The sequence below is a fragment of the Quercus lobata genome, chromosome 2 (assembly GCF_001633185.2).
Source record: "Quercus lobata isolate SW786 chromosome 2, ValleyOak3.0 Primary Assembly, whole genome shotgun sequence".
NCBI classification, from domain to species: Eukaryota; Viridiplantae; Streptophyta; class Magnoliopsida; order Fagales; family Fagaceae; genus Quercus; species Quercus lobata.
This window is the reverse complement of record NC_044905.1, coordinates 63,546,194-63,560,736: the sequence shown is the minus strand read 5'-3', so window position 1 is coordinate 63,560,736 and position 14,543 is coordinate 63,546,194. Positions and strand designations below refer to the sequence as shown.

Below are 14,543 nucleotides of genomic sequence, written 5' to 3'. Positions count from 1 at the left end.
CCCCTACATAATTTACTTTAGAATCCTGGCTCATAATAAGTGTTCTTGTAGGGGGATAAATTGTATGGTGATTGGGTGAAGGGTATTTGATGGAAGCTCTCACAAAAGAAGATCTAACTCGCTAGTACCTACACGGCTACACACAATAAACGCAGCACCATTGTAGGAGGTGGTAGTGAGCAATCTCAAGATAAAGTTAGAATTGTGGAAGATATAAAATCTAGTGGAAATTCTCCATTGCCTTCTCATATTGTTTTTTGTAATGTGACAAATCTCTGTCTGTTTTGTTGGTCTGGTGTGTGTCTATAATGATTGGAACTCCCACCAAGGGGACAGGTCACATCGCATTAAATGCTGAGTGGGTGGTTAGGTATGATAAATGTGATTTGACTAATCTTACAATCCGATTTACTTTTTGAAGATTATCTCATGATCGGTCTTGGTGAACGATACATTGAGCTATTTGCATGCCAGCCTCATATACCAACCTCCTACCTACTATTACATGTTGATGGTGAAGTTACTATATCTTGCCCTTGAGTCATATATTCCAATAGGCAAAAGTTTATAAATAATCAAATGAGCCACGGTTTCTTGCTGATTCTTGGCAAAATGCACAATTTCATTAGACAGAACTGAAGTTTAAAAACAATCAAGTGAGCCATAGTTTCTCGCTGATCCTTGGCAAAATGGGCCTATCTATGACTACCTTAGCTCTCCTTAGCATCCAAATCCTTTCATTGCCAACACTCAACACTCAAACCCACAACACACCTTAGTCCTCCAAATCAGTATTAACAACACTTCAAAATCCTTATTAAAAAAAAAAAAAAAAAAAACACTTCAAAATCAATTTAGTTTTAATACATGCTATAAATAGTTAATAATTCCGTGTGCCTCTATGCCAACTTTCATAACATTAACAAGTTTTCTAGAGCAATTACATAATCCATATAAAATTCATTTTGTAAGGAAAAAAAATTTAGATGATCAACTAAAAAAAGCAATTCTAGAAGTATCAAATACAACTACTAGATAACCAGTTGTAAATACATAAAAATAAATGAAAATTTATGACATCCAAATTCATTAAAGAGACAACTGATATACCCCTTCCAACACAATTGTGGTAGTTGCATGGTTTTATTAATTATTATGTAATGTGTTAGAGGAGTTTTTCTCTAAACCGATTTGAAAGTAAATTTTTTCCTTATAAAATTGATGACTCTCACTGTCACTGCCTCCCTCTTTCAATGAATTTTTTTCCCTCCGTTTCTTTGATTATATTCTGTTTGTTCATTTAAGTAGTTATTTATCAGTGATATAAATGTTTTAAATATGACTTTCACTTAAAACTTTAAATGTTCATTTATGTAAAAATTTTCTATTTCGGTAATGCTTTAATAGAAATAGTTAATTTAACTCCTTTTTTTTTTTTCTCCTTAAAGTAACATATGATTACTTTCTAGGTAATTTTTTTTCAAAGAATTAATTTTATTTACTTATTTATAATCTATCTAGACCAATGAATCATGTCTCAAATGGCACTTCCTTCTCATATAAGAATGAATGGAAGATGTGATAATGAATTCAAAACTCATTGGGTGCATTTATAACTTATTAATAATTTTTTTGTTTAAAATGCAAAACCCACTCTCTAAGTTTCACCAAAATTCATTTCAGTTCTCCAATTTTGCTTTTGTTCATTTCAGTTCTTTAAGTTTCAAGTTTATTCAATTAAGACATTTCCTTCAACTTCTGCTATTTTTTTTTCTAAATAGAAAATATTTTGCAATCATTAATTGAATTTTTTTAAATTTAAAAATTTCAAAGAAAAAATTAAAAATTTGGATAATTAGCCGCAAAAAAGAAGTTGATAAAGGTGCCTTATTTAAATAAACTTGAAATTTAGATGACTGAAATAAATAAAAGTAAAGTTAGAGGACTTAACCTAATCTTTTTATAATCAACTAATTTTAAAAAACGAAAACTAATATTCAATTAAAAAAAAAAACTAAAGCTAATATAAAAATGTTAAATGAGATAACAAAAAATAAAAGTCATTGTAAATAATCCAAGTTATTATTACCTTCAAATTTTGAGGTCTTTTCTTTATCCAAAGTTATTATTACTATTTTCTCTCAAAAAAAAAAAAAATTTGTTTACTATTTTATATTATCTCATAAATTTAAAAATTTACAGAATCCAGAAAGTCTAAAACAGAGACAATCTAGTACAAAACCTTATCCATTTGACTAATCGAAAAAACCATGTCCATTTGAAGATATAGACTAGTTGTATTAAATAAAGAAGAAGAAATAATAGACTAGTAGACTAGTCGCCTTAAAACCAAGACTCTCGACGTAATAGGTTCACTTCGTATTTCGTAATAACAAATATAAAATCCGCTACTACAAAGAATTTATTACGTCAAAGTGGCTCCTCACACAAAACGACGACGGTTGCGTCTTATAACTATTAACTAAAAATTAACGTCCTATTTATAGTATTAATTAGCTAATTGCCAATTGGTAAAGCGAACCAACACATTTCTGTTCGGTGCTCCGGTAGTTTTTCACCTTGACGGTTCTCTTCTCCTACTTTCCTTCGTAAGGTAACACTTTCTCTCTCTCTCTCTCTTCTGGTAAATTCAATGTTTTTTACATTTCCTCATTGATTTTTGGAAAAACCATGTTGGAAAATAATGTGGGTTGTTTTTATAATCTCCAATGTTTGGTTTATATGTGTCATCAGTGCAAATCATGAGATGGGCATTTTGTAGTTTCTATGTTTGGTTAATGAAACTTCTTTTTTCAATGATATATGGGAAATTTAGGATCTGGGTGTTTCAAATTTTTATCTATTATGAATTATTATAAGCCATATAAAGGTTTTTTTTTTTTTTTTTTTTTTTTTTTTTTTTTATGGCTGATATTATGTGGATTGCTGCTATTAGAAACTGAACCTTCACGGGGTGAACTGTCAACTTTTTTAGATGGGTGTTTAGGAGTAAGGATTGTTCATTCATTGAATTGTTTCAAGTTTTTTTTGTAGAGGGATTCTTTTGTTGGTTTATGGAGGTAGTTTGAGAAGTTAGAAGAGAAATTTGGATTGGTTTGAGGTAGGAAAATGGTTTCCTTGTTTGTGTTTTGTGCATACGTGCGGAGTTTATAATTTGTTCTACTTACTGAAGGGTGAAACTTGGATTGGATTTCTAGTGAGTGTTCACTTATGGTTATAACTTATATATAAGTTAAGTTGTAAATTTTAGTGAAGATATTTAAGGAAATTATTGAGTTTTTTTTTTTAGTAAAATGCACACCCAGTGGATCTTTGAACTAATCACCTCCATGTTCTTATAGGGAATGACATGTCATTCAAGGTAAAGCTTATTGGCTTTAGAGTTTTTGTTTAGTGCAATTATTTGTTTTTTTGCACTCGATCCTGCTCTATCGCCTGAGCTGGGAGATCTTACAATGTATTGCAATGGCTTTGGGAAGAAAAAAATTTGCTTTATATGATATGGAAGTGAACCACTAAGACAGCTTTGCCAAGACATAGTCAAGGGCAAAACTAAGATTTTATCTTTTGGGGTGCCAAACTATGAGCCAACAAAATTTGACTACTTAAGAATAAGAAATATATTAAAATGCAAACCTAAATTAATATATGAAAAATAAACTAGAATTTATTTATTTGTCTTTTTTTAAGAAGAACTAGAATTTATTTAGTAATAACAAAATATGAACAAAATAAAATAATTGTTTCTTAATACATTTCAACTCAATCATCTATGATCTATCAAAATAGAACTTGATGTTTTATTCAAATCTTGAAAGTCATTAATGATTGATTATGAACCTAATTTCGTAGCAATTTCCCTTTCAATGTACAAAATCCAGGAATTTTTTAGAACATTACCTTCCATTTTGTTGTTAAGCCTAGTTTTGACAATATTCATGGCTAAAAATGCTCATTCCATAGTTGTGGTTGAAACTAGAAGAGCAATTACAAGTACATCCACAAGTTGATAGTGTTAGGCTACTGATTTTCTAGTCCTTATAAGCCATTTGCATAGTAAAAATAATATTTGATAATCTTTTGAAATAAAAAAGCAAACTTACATTATGCTTATGATGATGAAGTTCCAATTCCAGTTCCAATAGTAGTTTTTCATGATCTATGAAGTCAAGCATATAAATTTTTTTGACCAAAACAAATATAATCAATTCTAAAAGATTTATGTGCCTATAGAGGAACCATAGTTGAGCTAAGAATAAACATCTTTTCATCTTCACTAAGCCAAATATATATATATATATATATAATTTTTAAAATTTAGAATCTATTGTAGCATAGAAATGTCTACTTTAATAATGATGCTCAATTCAATTGTAATTTGTAAAGAAATCTTGTTGATGGTGAGCTCGACCTTGTTTCTCAACATAAGGAACATTCGTATTGGGGAATTTATGTTGCATTCCTTAAAAAATTATTTCGAAGTGGTAAAGTAAAAGCATCTCATCCATCGTGTTTGAATTCTTTTAACTAAAAGAATATTTAGTTTTACCAAGTAAAAAAAAAAAAAAGTGTGGGTTCCAGTTAGCTTACAATCTCTTGTTGTCAAATAAGAGATTTGGCATTCAAACCCTGTCTATATCAAAAATTAATTAGTGTCTTGGCCTAATGATAAAGAGCAATCATCATAAAGCAGATGCCATAGGTTGGAATTTTATTATATTTATCAATAAATAAATAAAACCAAATTGTAGGCACCAAAAAAAAAAAAAAAAAAGAACCCAAGGAGCAAAACAGCATCACAGCACCCAAATCCCAAAATTTTAACATTGGTAATAAAGAGAAAATAATCTAAGTGTCATGCTAAACACATATATAGGTCAGGTGGTGAGGTGGCTATGTTTTTTTGGGTTCTTTTGGCCAGCTTTCAATTTTTCTTTTTTCTTTTTTTGGGGGGGGGGAGGGGGGTTGTGGGAGGAATAGGGGAATATAAATTTTTTGGGTTCAAACTTTCGAATCTTATATATGCTATTAAATAGAAATTACATTCTTGGGGGGGGGGGGGGGCGCTTGGTCTTATAATATTTTCCGTAACTGCTGAGGTAGTGGTGGTGCTGAAATTGATATGGCAGTGGCAGTGTCAGTGGTGAGGATGATGGCACAGTGGTGTTGGAGGTGGTGGTGAAAGGGTGGCAGCAGTGGCTGTGGTGGGATGGTGGTGGCATTTGTGAACTGATAGTAGAAATAGAAGTAGTAGTTTCTACCATTTTCATTCTTAGCGAAAACATGAAATATTTGCTTCCTCTATTCTCTGAAATTTTGTTTCTGTTTCCCATTATTTGGAAACAAATTCTCCTTAGCTAACTGTAGTGCATTAATTTTCATGATATTTAGATAATTTACAACTGTTTTCCTTTACAACATGCTCTAATTTACTTATTCTTTTAGTTCATTTTCCAGGTTTTAAGAGCTAGACAATTGCAATGGAAACTGATGCTTTTGGTGAAGCAAGTGTATCTCATGATGATGTTGTTACTGGTTATCCAGAGACAGAGTCTAATAAAGTTGACTCACTTGAAGGGAGTTCATCTAATGGAGAGGTTGTTGGAGAATTAGGAAATGCTGGGGAGTTTCTAACGAGAGTTGAATTAGATTTAGCATGTTCTTCTGAAAAATTGGTTAACCTAAGTGTCCTTATGATGCAAGTGGCGACCAGGGAAAGTGACTATGAAGCCTTTGTGTCACGGGGAGAAGGCATGTCGAGTAATTCTTTTGAGAAGGCTTTGGAATTTGATCTCTTATCTGGAATTTTAGATTCAGAGGTGCAAGAAGTGGATAAATTCATGTCTACACTTCAAGCAGATGTAATTAGTGCCCATGAGATAGTATCTTTATTCAAACACTTGGGAGAAACTTTTGTGGAAATGGAAGGAAAGTTGTGTGATTCTGAACTATCTTTGAAGCAGTCGCAAGATCAGGTCTCTGAAATTAGGATGCAATCTGCGAAGTTCCAGAGGATCTTGGCAAGTTCTAACCGGGATGAGCATTGTAAGCTATAGAAAGTAAATGTAGTTTATAATAACAAATAATTGTTATCATCATCATCATAATTTTTAGTATTATGGATTAATATGATCATAATATGAGAGGTAGCTGTAGAAATTCATGGAGTGGAACAGGGTTGTTTGTGCTAAAGAAATGTGAAGTTGACTATAAGCAGTGAAAAGGCTTTTTATAATCATTCTTTTAATATATTATAATATATATTTTTTATATGTTTACCACTCAAATGGCTGAACCACTATGGCAGCTGTATGTGGCAACTGAACATCTTCAGATCGTTTTTATAATTGAATGGCTCAATTCTGTTCTTCCTGATGAAGATTTGTGACAGATTAAGTTTTTCTCTCTGGTGCCGTTATAATTTAGTGCAATATTAGATGAGAAAATTTTTAATTGTTATGTTGGTATCTCAGTTTCTAATGAATGCATGTTGACAGGGAATAATGATAAAGGTGTGGACTTTCCGGGGGATGATCAATTTTTGGATACCTATGCAAATATAAAAATGCAAACTGCTGAACAACAAAGACATATTCTCAGGCTGCTGGAAAAGTCTTTGTCTAGAGAGATGGATATTGAGAAGAAGTTGACCGAATCAAGGCAAATTGAAGAAGAATTGAAGCTGAGGCTACATTCTTCAGAGCAAGAAGTATTTTTCCTAGAGGAAGAAGGAGCAGATATTTGGGAGAGATGGTTCCAGGCAGATAATGCCTCAGAAATTCTGATGGGAATTTCAAAAGAACTACTGGGTCGTCTCCATATTTTTCAGTTTAATTTGAATGGTGCTGTTCAGAGGGAAGCTGAGCTAAGACGTGAGCTTGAACGCACTACAGAACAGTTGAAATCCAAAGAAATTAATTTGCACAAGCTTGAAAGCGGTGAAATGGACAATGTTATTGTGGGTCTGAAAGAAAAAATATCTAAAGCAGAAAGTAGGGCAGAAAGCGCTGAAGCCAAGTGTAAATTATTAGCAGAAACCAATATTGAACTTAAGGATGAGCTGGGTCTTCTTAAAGATGGTGGTAATATCTCTGAGAAGGTGAATTTACTTGAGAGGCAATTGCAGGAATCTGATTATCGACTACAGCGTGCAGTGGCATCTGCTGAAGCTAGTGAGGAGAAGCAGAGCATGTTGAATTCTACAATTGGAGACATGGAGAATTTGATTAAGGATCTGAAGTTGAAGGTTTTAAAAGCAGAAACTCGGGCTGATAGTACTGAGGAGAAATGTATCATATTATCCGAATCTAATATGGAGCTACATAAGGAACTGAGCTTTTTCAGTAGCAGACTGGAATCCTTGGAGGCATCTTTGCATCAAGCTGAGGAAATGAAAATAGCAAACGCAAAGGACATTGCTACCCGGAAAAAAGTTATTACAGATTTAGTCGTGCAACTGTCAATTGAAAGAGAGCGTCTTCATAAGCAGGTATGGACCAATTACATGTGTGATTTGATTTTTCAGATCAAAAGCTGGTTTTATCTATAAAATATCCCTTTTTGTTGTCTCTTTAGCGTTTACCTCCTAAATTTAAGTATCACCTGAAGTATGTATTTAATATCTGCATATCAAAATTAAGCAAAAGTATAAAACTATTCAATAATCAGCAACTTGGTAGTCACTAACTAAAAACTATGATAAAAGATTTTTTGTCCCGACAGTGTCTCACTTCAATCCAATATAGAAAAGCCTTGATGAATCCTATATAAAAATTTAATAAACTAAGTTATGAATGATCTGCTTTCTTAAACGAAAAAAGTTGTATGTTTTTGTGTTTTAAGAAAATTAAAAGTGGGGACTGCACATGACTCACAAATTATGCTTTTCAATTATTGGATTGAGGCATATGTTTAGTCTTGTTTTTGTGTAAAACTTTGTGGAGTTTAAGAATAAAAAAATGTAGAAATTTGGTTATGGTAAGAATAACACCAAGAACAACAACAACAAAGCCTAAATCCCAAAACTTTGGGGTCGGCTTTTTGGTTGTAGCAAGTCTTAAATATGAGGGTATGCTTCTAAAGATAAAATGGAGTTTTTCTGAACTCAGCACAGTTCCTGCAGACTCAAGATATTTTGTGTTATGTGCAGATATCTACATTGACAGTGGAGAACCACAATTTGCTACTGAAGTTACAGCAGATGAACATGCACCACCCTGTAGATATTGGCCATAATGGTCGAGGGAACAGTGAAGAATTTTCATTGCCCAAGCATGATTTGACTGATGTTACTTGTGCAAGAGAAAGTAAGGAAGAAGTGACTGAGTTGTCAGCTACTGGTTCCATGGTAGGTGCTTCCTATTTATTTATATTCTTCTTAACAGTGGGTCGATTTCTTTTAAGCAGGTTTAAAGCTGCCTTATTCTTGTCAGGGTATATAAATTTGTCATAGATGTTTGATCTGCTAACTGCCTTTAACACTTGTTTTCAAGCCCAATCCCTCCCCCAAAGACTTAGGGAGACAGATCTTTTTTGATGACATGGAACCTCACCAACGCAAGGCCCTTTGGACCTACTTTTGGGGAGTAAACCACGGATACACGACCTCACCTACCAGAACCGTGTATCATGTAATCCAAGAGAACTCCTAGTGGGGATCAAACCCAAGATGTTTGGGTCTACAATTCATCCCAAGCCTCCAATCACTAGGCTGCCCCACACCACTCCATAAGTAGGAATTGAAGAGCCTTTCAATGTCCTTGATCACCTTTACAGTCAAAATAAAAGTGCTTTTCCAATACACTTGAATGCCACCCAAAAAAAAAACAAAACAAAACAAAACAAAACAGATTGTATAAGCTGCAGTCTTCCATAAAAAAGACAGCCTTCTAGCAGACCATGTGTGTTTATCCTGGCAGCAATCTTGTTAGCCAACAGTTTACAAACCTTAGAAGCCAATTTACCAGAAATGAGGTGCAGGCCCAAGTACTTGACAGGTAAAGAGCCCTCTTTAAAGTTTGAAAGTGTCAGAATTTTCTGCTTCATTTCACTGGTAACAGCTGAGAGAAAGATCTCAATCTTTGATGGATTAACAGCTAGGCCAGAAGTCAGTTTGAACTGAATAGTAACATTCTGAAAGATTGAATGGAGCCTTCCTTTGCAGTAGCAAAGCGCATCAAATCATCAGCAAAACAAAGATGAGAGAGTGCCTCCTTATCACACCTAGAGCGATACTTGAATCTGTCCTTTGTCCTTGCCAACCTACTCATCATTTTTAAGAACGCCTCCATATCTATAACAAACAGGTTGGGAGTGAAAAAGGATCACTTTGCCTAAGACCCCTTCCACCTTTAAATTAATCCACCAAGGGGCTATTTATTGCCACTGAAAACTTTGGTTAAGTAATACAAGATTCAATCTAACCAATGAATCTATGAGCAATACCAACAGCAGCCTAAGTGTCGAGTAAAAAGTTCTAATAAACTATTATAGGCCTTCATTGGATCCACTTTTCTTGTGCATCTTAGTGAACCAAGATCCCTGTGGTAGTTCCCCACCAATTCCTAAGCTAAATGCACATTCTCAGTGATGCTTCTTTTGGGTATAAATGAAGTTTGAGTAGGACTAATCAGATTATGAAGAAAAGCCTTTAATCTGTTAGCCAAGATCTTTGTGGTACACTTTTTAAATTGTATCGCAACAGGAAATTGGTTAGATTTCTAAATCAGATTTACATTATATGCTTCATTACACCTGTATAGTCAATTTCTGCCTAACTCATGATTCTCATAGTTATTCAAGAAACTCCAATTGGGGAATAAAAAAATCCTTAATTTTCATAGAATTTTCACCCTTAACTCTAGTCTCTAATTAACATGCTAGGTTTTCCCTATGGATTTAAGCCTCTAGCATTCTTAACCTCTTTTTGTTTGAAAGGGTCATTTAAACCTCTACCATTCCAGATAAGAAGCTTCATTGGCTTGTATCAAGGAAATGGCAAACATCACTCTCCAATTGGAGAAGCACATGCTAAATCTTCCTGATCCACATAATCAACATTTTCCTTAGCTTTCCCAGCTTTCTTCGGCTTTAGTTTTGCACCCAGCTTCAAAGTTGCATCTAAAAACTCCTTTTAAGTAGTCTGCCCTCTAGACCTTGTCACAACTGCTATAAGGACCTTCCACATCCTTCATCAGTATCCTTTTTCCAACGGCAGGTTTAGATCTCATAACAGCATCATCAGAGTGAGCAGTTCTGGCCCCTGGAACCCTCTTCCAAGAGGAATTTTTTGGAGAAGCAGAGCCTGCAACTTGATAGCCTCAAGGTTTTTCTCATCTTCCTGCTTTCCTTTAGACTTTATCTCCTATCAGATAGGAGAAATACTACTTCTAATCTATTCTCATTTTACACCATTACTTATTACCAAACTTTTTTTTTTTGTTGAAAAGTACCATTCCTTCATTGGTTTTCATTGATCTAGAGAAACATACAATAGGGTCCTTAAAGAGGTTATGTGGTGGGTTTTGGAAAAGAAATGAGTTCCTATGAAGTATATTAAGTTGATTAAGGATATGTACGACGTAGTGGTAACTAGTGCGAGAACAAGTGGAGGAACCACAAGTGAGTTTCCTATCACTATAGGTTTGCATCAAGGATCACTATTAAGTCCATATCTCTTTGCACTAGTGATGGATGAGCTCACTAAATCGATCCAAGAGGAAGTCGTTGGTGTATGTTTTTTGCAGATGATATAGTTTTAGTGGATGAAACTAGAAGTGGAGTTAATGCCAAGTTAGAAATTTGGAGAGATGCTTTAGAATCTAAAGGCTTTCAATTAAGTTGGACTAAAACAAAGTACATGGAATGTAAGTTTAGTAAATATAGAAACACAAACAAAGGGTTAATAAGACTTCATGATCAAGAGATACTAAAGAGTGAAAGCTTTTTATATCTTGGATCAATAGAGAAATTTCAGTGGATGTGAATTATAGAAAAAAAGCAATGTGGATGAAGTGGAGAAGCGCGTCGGGAGTGTTGTATGATTGTAGAATATCTATTAAGTTAAAGGAAAATTTTTATAAGACTGTTATATGACCAGCTATGCTTTATGGTACCGAATGTTAAGAAGCAGCATATTCTTAAAATGAGTGTAGCTGAAATGAGAATGTTAAGATAGATAAGTGGAAATACACGGAATGATAGGATTCGAAATGAGGAAATTTTCCTAAAAGATGATGGAAAATCACTTGAGATGATTTGGTCATGTTCAAACTTCAGAGGATAGTGACTACTGCAACAGTAAGAAAGAGCGAGTTTATCCAAGTTAAGGGAACGAAAAAAAGGTAGAGGAAGACCAAAAATGACATTAGTAAAAGTAATAAAAAATGACATGTCAATTAAGGCAGTAACAAAGAATATGACTTTAGATAGAGTATAATGGAGGAAAATAATACATATGATTGACCTTATAACTAATCTATTGATTATCCATAGCCAATCCCAAAATTTTGGGACTAAGGCTTTGTTTGTTGTTGTTATTTTTGTACCATTCCTTTATACCAGACTTTATCCTCTTTCTTTGCTCATGCTCTGTTAGAAAGACCAAAACACCTTACAATGAAAAGTATAGGTGGCTTCCAGGGGTATTCTATAGAAGCCTCCAAGAGTTGATCCATCAAGTGATTCAACTAGTAAAAAATCTGGAAGTGCATCCTCAAGCCCAAATTCCACACAAATGTTGGCAAACCCGAGCCTCTTCTGCTGATCAGTGATAGCATCAGCAAAAAGGGGCTTTCCAATACCACTAGCAATATAGCTAAAGCATTTAGGAGCCCAAAATTTAATTGGTAGATGCCGAATTTATTCCAGATTGGAATCTTATTAAATCTTATCTTTTCCATCTGCAGCCTGGGGTTCCATTCTCTTAGGAACAATTGCTTATTAGCATTAGCAACATGCCACATTTTGGCCTCCAATCAAAAGTGAAAACCTCCATCCCACCAAATGATATTCACAGAGCTTCAACAGACTTCTTTACTAGATAAAAGGGGATTTGTGTCCAAACACTGTCCAAGTAGCAAGTAGACCATTAAAAAATGCTTTATTCCACTACCTCCATATTTGACAACAATTCCCCCATTCTTTTTAACAGGAGCATGGAATTTCCAAATGAGCAGCTTCCCTTTATCCAATTCAAAACAAAAAATTTTAAATCTTGAAATTGGGTCCATTTCCCTTGAGCATTCTGATCCACCAATTCTTTACACATATTCTGAACTGCAGAGGATTCGGAGACTTCCTGCATACCCAACCCCTCCCAATGCTTCAAAGAGATTCCAGCCTTGCCTCTGCCTCTCCCCCTAGTCTTCCTCATGAGTAAATAAACACTAATTAAAGAATTTAAAGATGAGAATTTGGATCAAGAATCACAGAAAACTCAAGAATTTTCAACCGTGCATAGCATGCGTGATTCTAACATGGACTGAGAACATCCTAATCCTAGCTAACCAACTGCCTCTCTCACAATACCAATACTTGTTACAAATGATTTACTCCCTGGAATAGATGTGATCTTTTAGGATTCCAATTTTACAAAAGCTTCAAAAGCTGTCCTAAAATGCAGCCAACCCTAACTGTTTTTTGTTTTTATTTTTATTTTTATTTTTTTCGTTTAAAACTCCATAGAATAAAAGAATAATGTATGTGGGGAAAATTAGAATAATTTAATTGGTAAGATATCTGAAATATCCTCATTTTCCATCATTACCCCTTTTTTCTGTTTGAACTCTGTTTTACTGAAAATTATATTTTCAAAGTATTTGGAATTGAACCTTGTTGTTATTGCTGTCTTGCCTATTTCTTTGTTTCCAGTTGGACAAGAATCAGGTAAGTGTTACAGTTGGTATGACCAAAGTGGTGTCTGCAAATTCTACATCAGAGCTTGAGTCAGTGAGGAGAATAGATGCAGGGCTCCTGAACTTTAAACATGTTTTAATGGCGATCATCATCTTACTGATTTCAGTTGTAGCTTATTTAATTCAAAAATAAATTTCCTTCTGTTATTTTATGCTCGTCTAAAGTTTTGTCATCGCCAATAATAGAAAGGTTTTCATCAGTGCTTTTCTTGGTGTTTATATTCTCTCTTTTGTAGTGCATGTTATTTCTCTCCTATGGTAGTTTTGTTGTTAACCAGGGGTTTAGAGCCTCGAAAAAAAAGTGATATTTTTCTCAAATTTTGTGAGAAATGCGACCTGTTGTGCCTAAAGCACAGATTTTCATTAGCTTAATACCTGAATACATACAAACAGAAGGCTTTGTGTTTTGAGGATAACAGGATGAGCTTTGTTATGTAATTATAATAGGGTTGGGAACCAAGTGAGAATGATATATCTTGCCTGGACTGAAGACAATCAAGAAGTTAGCATGGAAAGTGCCCACCGTCAACACTCTGGCCTTCTGCAGAACACAAGTATTCTTGACTGGTGTTTAGCCACCAATCCATGATATGGTTTTAACAAATGTATATAATAATCCATTTATCCCCCAAATAAGAAGTAAATAAATTTTCTGGAAAAAAAAAAAAAAATGCTTGTTATGGAAATTATCTCTCCTGTAAGTGTGCTTTTGATATAACTTATTTTGGTGAGGTGAAAAACTGAAAATAGGCCGAGGTTTGACCAAATTTATGGGAATTGTTTATTTATTTTTATAATACAGGACAAAAATTTAAAATCTAGTTTATATTCTTTAAAAGCTGAAAGTTAGATTATCTGAAATAAAATTAAATTGAGACAAAAAGTTGTGTGTAGCTTGCAAACGGTATATAAAAAAAGGCAAAAAACTAACTTATAATCATTTCCCAAACTAAGGTTGTCAAAATCGGAATCCTACATAGAATCGTTGAAAGTATATGGAATTGTAGATCATAAGATTGGATCATGAATCGGATTGTGAATGGTAAGATCTTATATATTTTCAGATTTAAAGTAAAAAACACATTAATAATGACTTTGTATGTTGAATAATCATGTAAATTATAAATTTATCCATAAAAAAACTAACATTTGCATTATATGATGTAATTTGCATGTCATACATCGCTAAGTCTATATTAACAAAACAAATATATTTAAGTTGTGACCCAATGTATCTAAAAAGTTCAATAAATGTTTAATTAGCAATCAAATACCAAAATATTTATCAAAACATATGGAAAATATTTTCTAAATTTTAAGTTCCAAGTTTGAAATTCAAAATAAGTTAGCAAATGGAAACTAGCTAACTACAATATAAAATCCAAAAGCAAGATGAATATTAAGGTGAAGTGAACATTTAATTATTCTCATTCTAAGGTTCTTATAACCACCGTCCTAAATTCCTAATCATTATCATCCATTTCATCATCTATGTAGACATTATATATATTTGTATATTAGAGCTACAAAAGACAGCAAGATACAATTTCAAATTCAACTATTCAAGTTATACCACTTGCAACAATTAAAGAGCATGCTCAAAAAATC

The 14,543-nt window shown here is 33.5% G+C and overlaps 1 protein-coding gene across 3 annotated transcripts; it reads left to right on the top strand.

The window, feature by feature from the left end:
• The first annotated feature begins 2,510 nt into the window (after nt 1-2,510).
• On the top strand, nt 2,511-13,552 carry LOC115976177 (WPP domain-interacting tail-anchored protein 1). 3 transcript variants are annotated; one of them, XM_031097321.1, is made up of 5 exons: nt 2,511-2,614; nt 5,479-6,066; nt 6,519-7,510; nt 8,171-8,368; nt 12,892-13,154. In XM_031097321.1, the coding sequence occupies exons 2-5, from the start codon at nt 5,502-5,504 to the stop codon at nt 13,066-13,068; spliced, it is 1,932 nt and encodes a 643-aa protein (XP_030953181.1). In that variant the 5' UTR covers nt 2,511-2,614; nt 5,479-5,501; the 3' UTR covers nt 13,069-13,154. The 3 variants fall into 3 exon arrangements, with proteins under 3 accessions (XP_030953181.1, XP_030953182.1, XP_030953180.1); XM_031097322.1 differs by lacking the exon at nt 12,892-13,154 and adding an exon at nt 13,383-13,552 and having other exon boundaries at nt 2,513-2,614; nt 5,467-6,066; XM_031097320.1 differs by having other exon boundaries at nt 2,513-2,614; nt 5,467-6,066.
• Nucleotides 13,553-14,543: the final 991 nt, after the last annotated feature.

What these genes read in the sequence shown, in the direction of transcription:
- LOC115976177 (XM_031097321.1), top strand. Translation starts at nt 5,502, where the DNA reads ATGGAAACTGATGCTTTTGGTGAAGCAAGTGTATCTCATGATGATGTT. An exon ending in TTCTAACCGGGATGAGCATT is followed by an intron (nt 6,067 to 6,518) that starts GTAAGCTATAGA and finishes GCATGTTGACAG; the next exon opens with GGAATAATGATAAAGGTGTG. An exon ending in GAGAGCGTCTTCATAAGCAG is followed by an intron (nt 7,511 to 8,170) that starts GTATGGACCAAT and finishes TGTTATGTGCAG; the next exon opens with ATATCTACATTGACAGTGGA.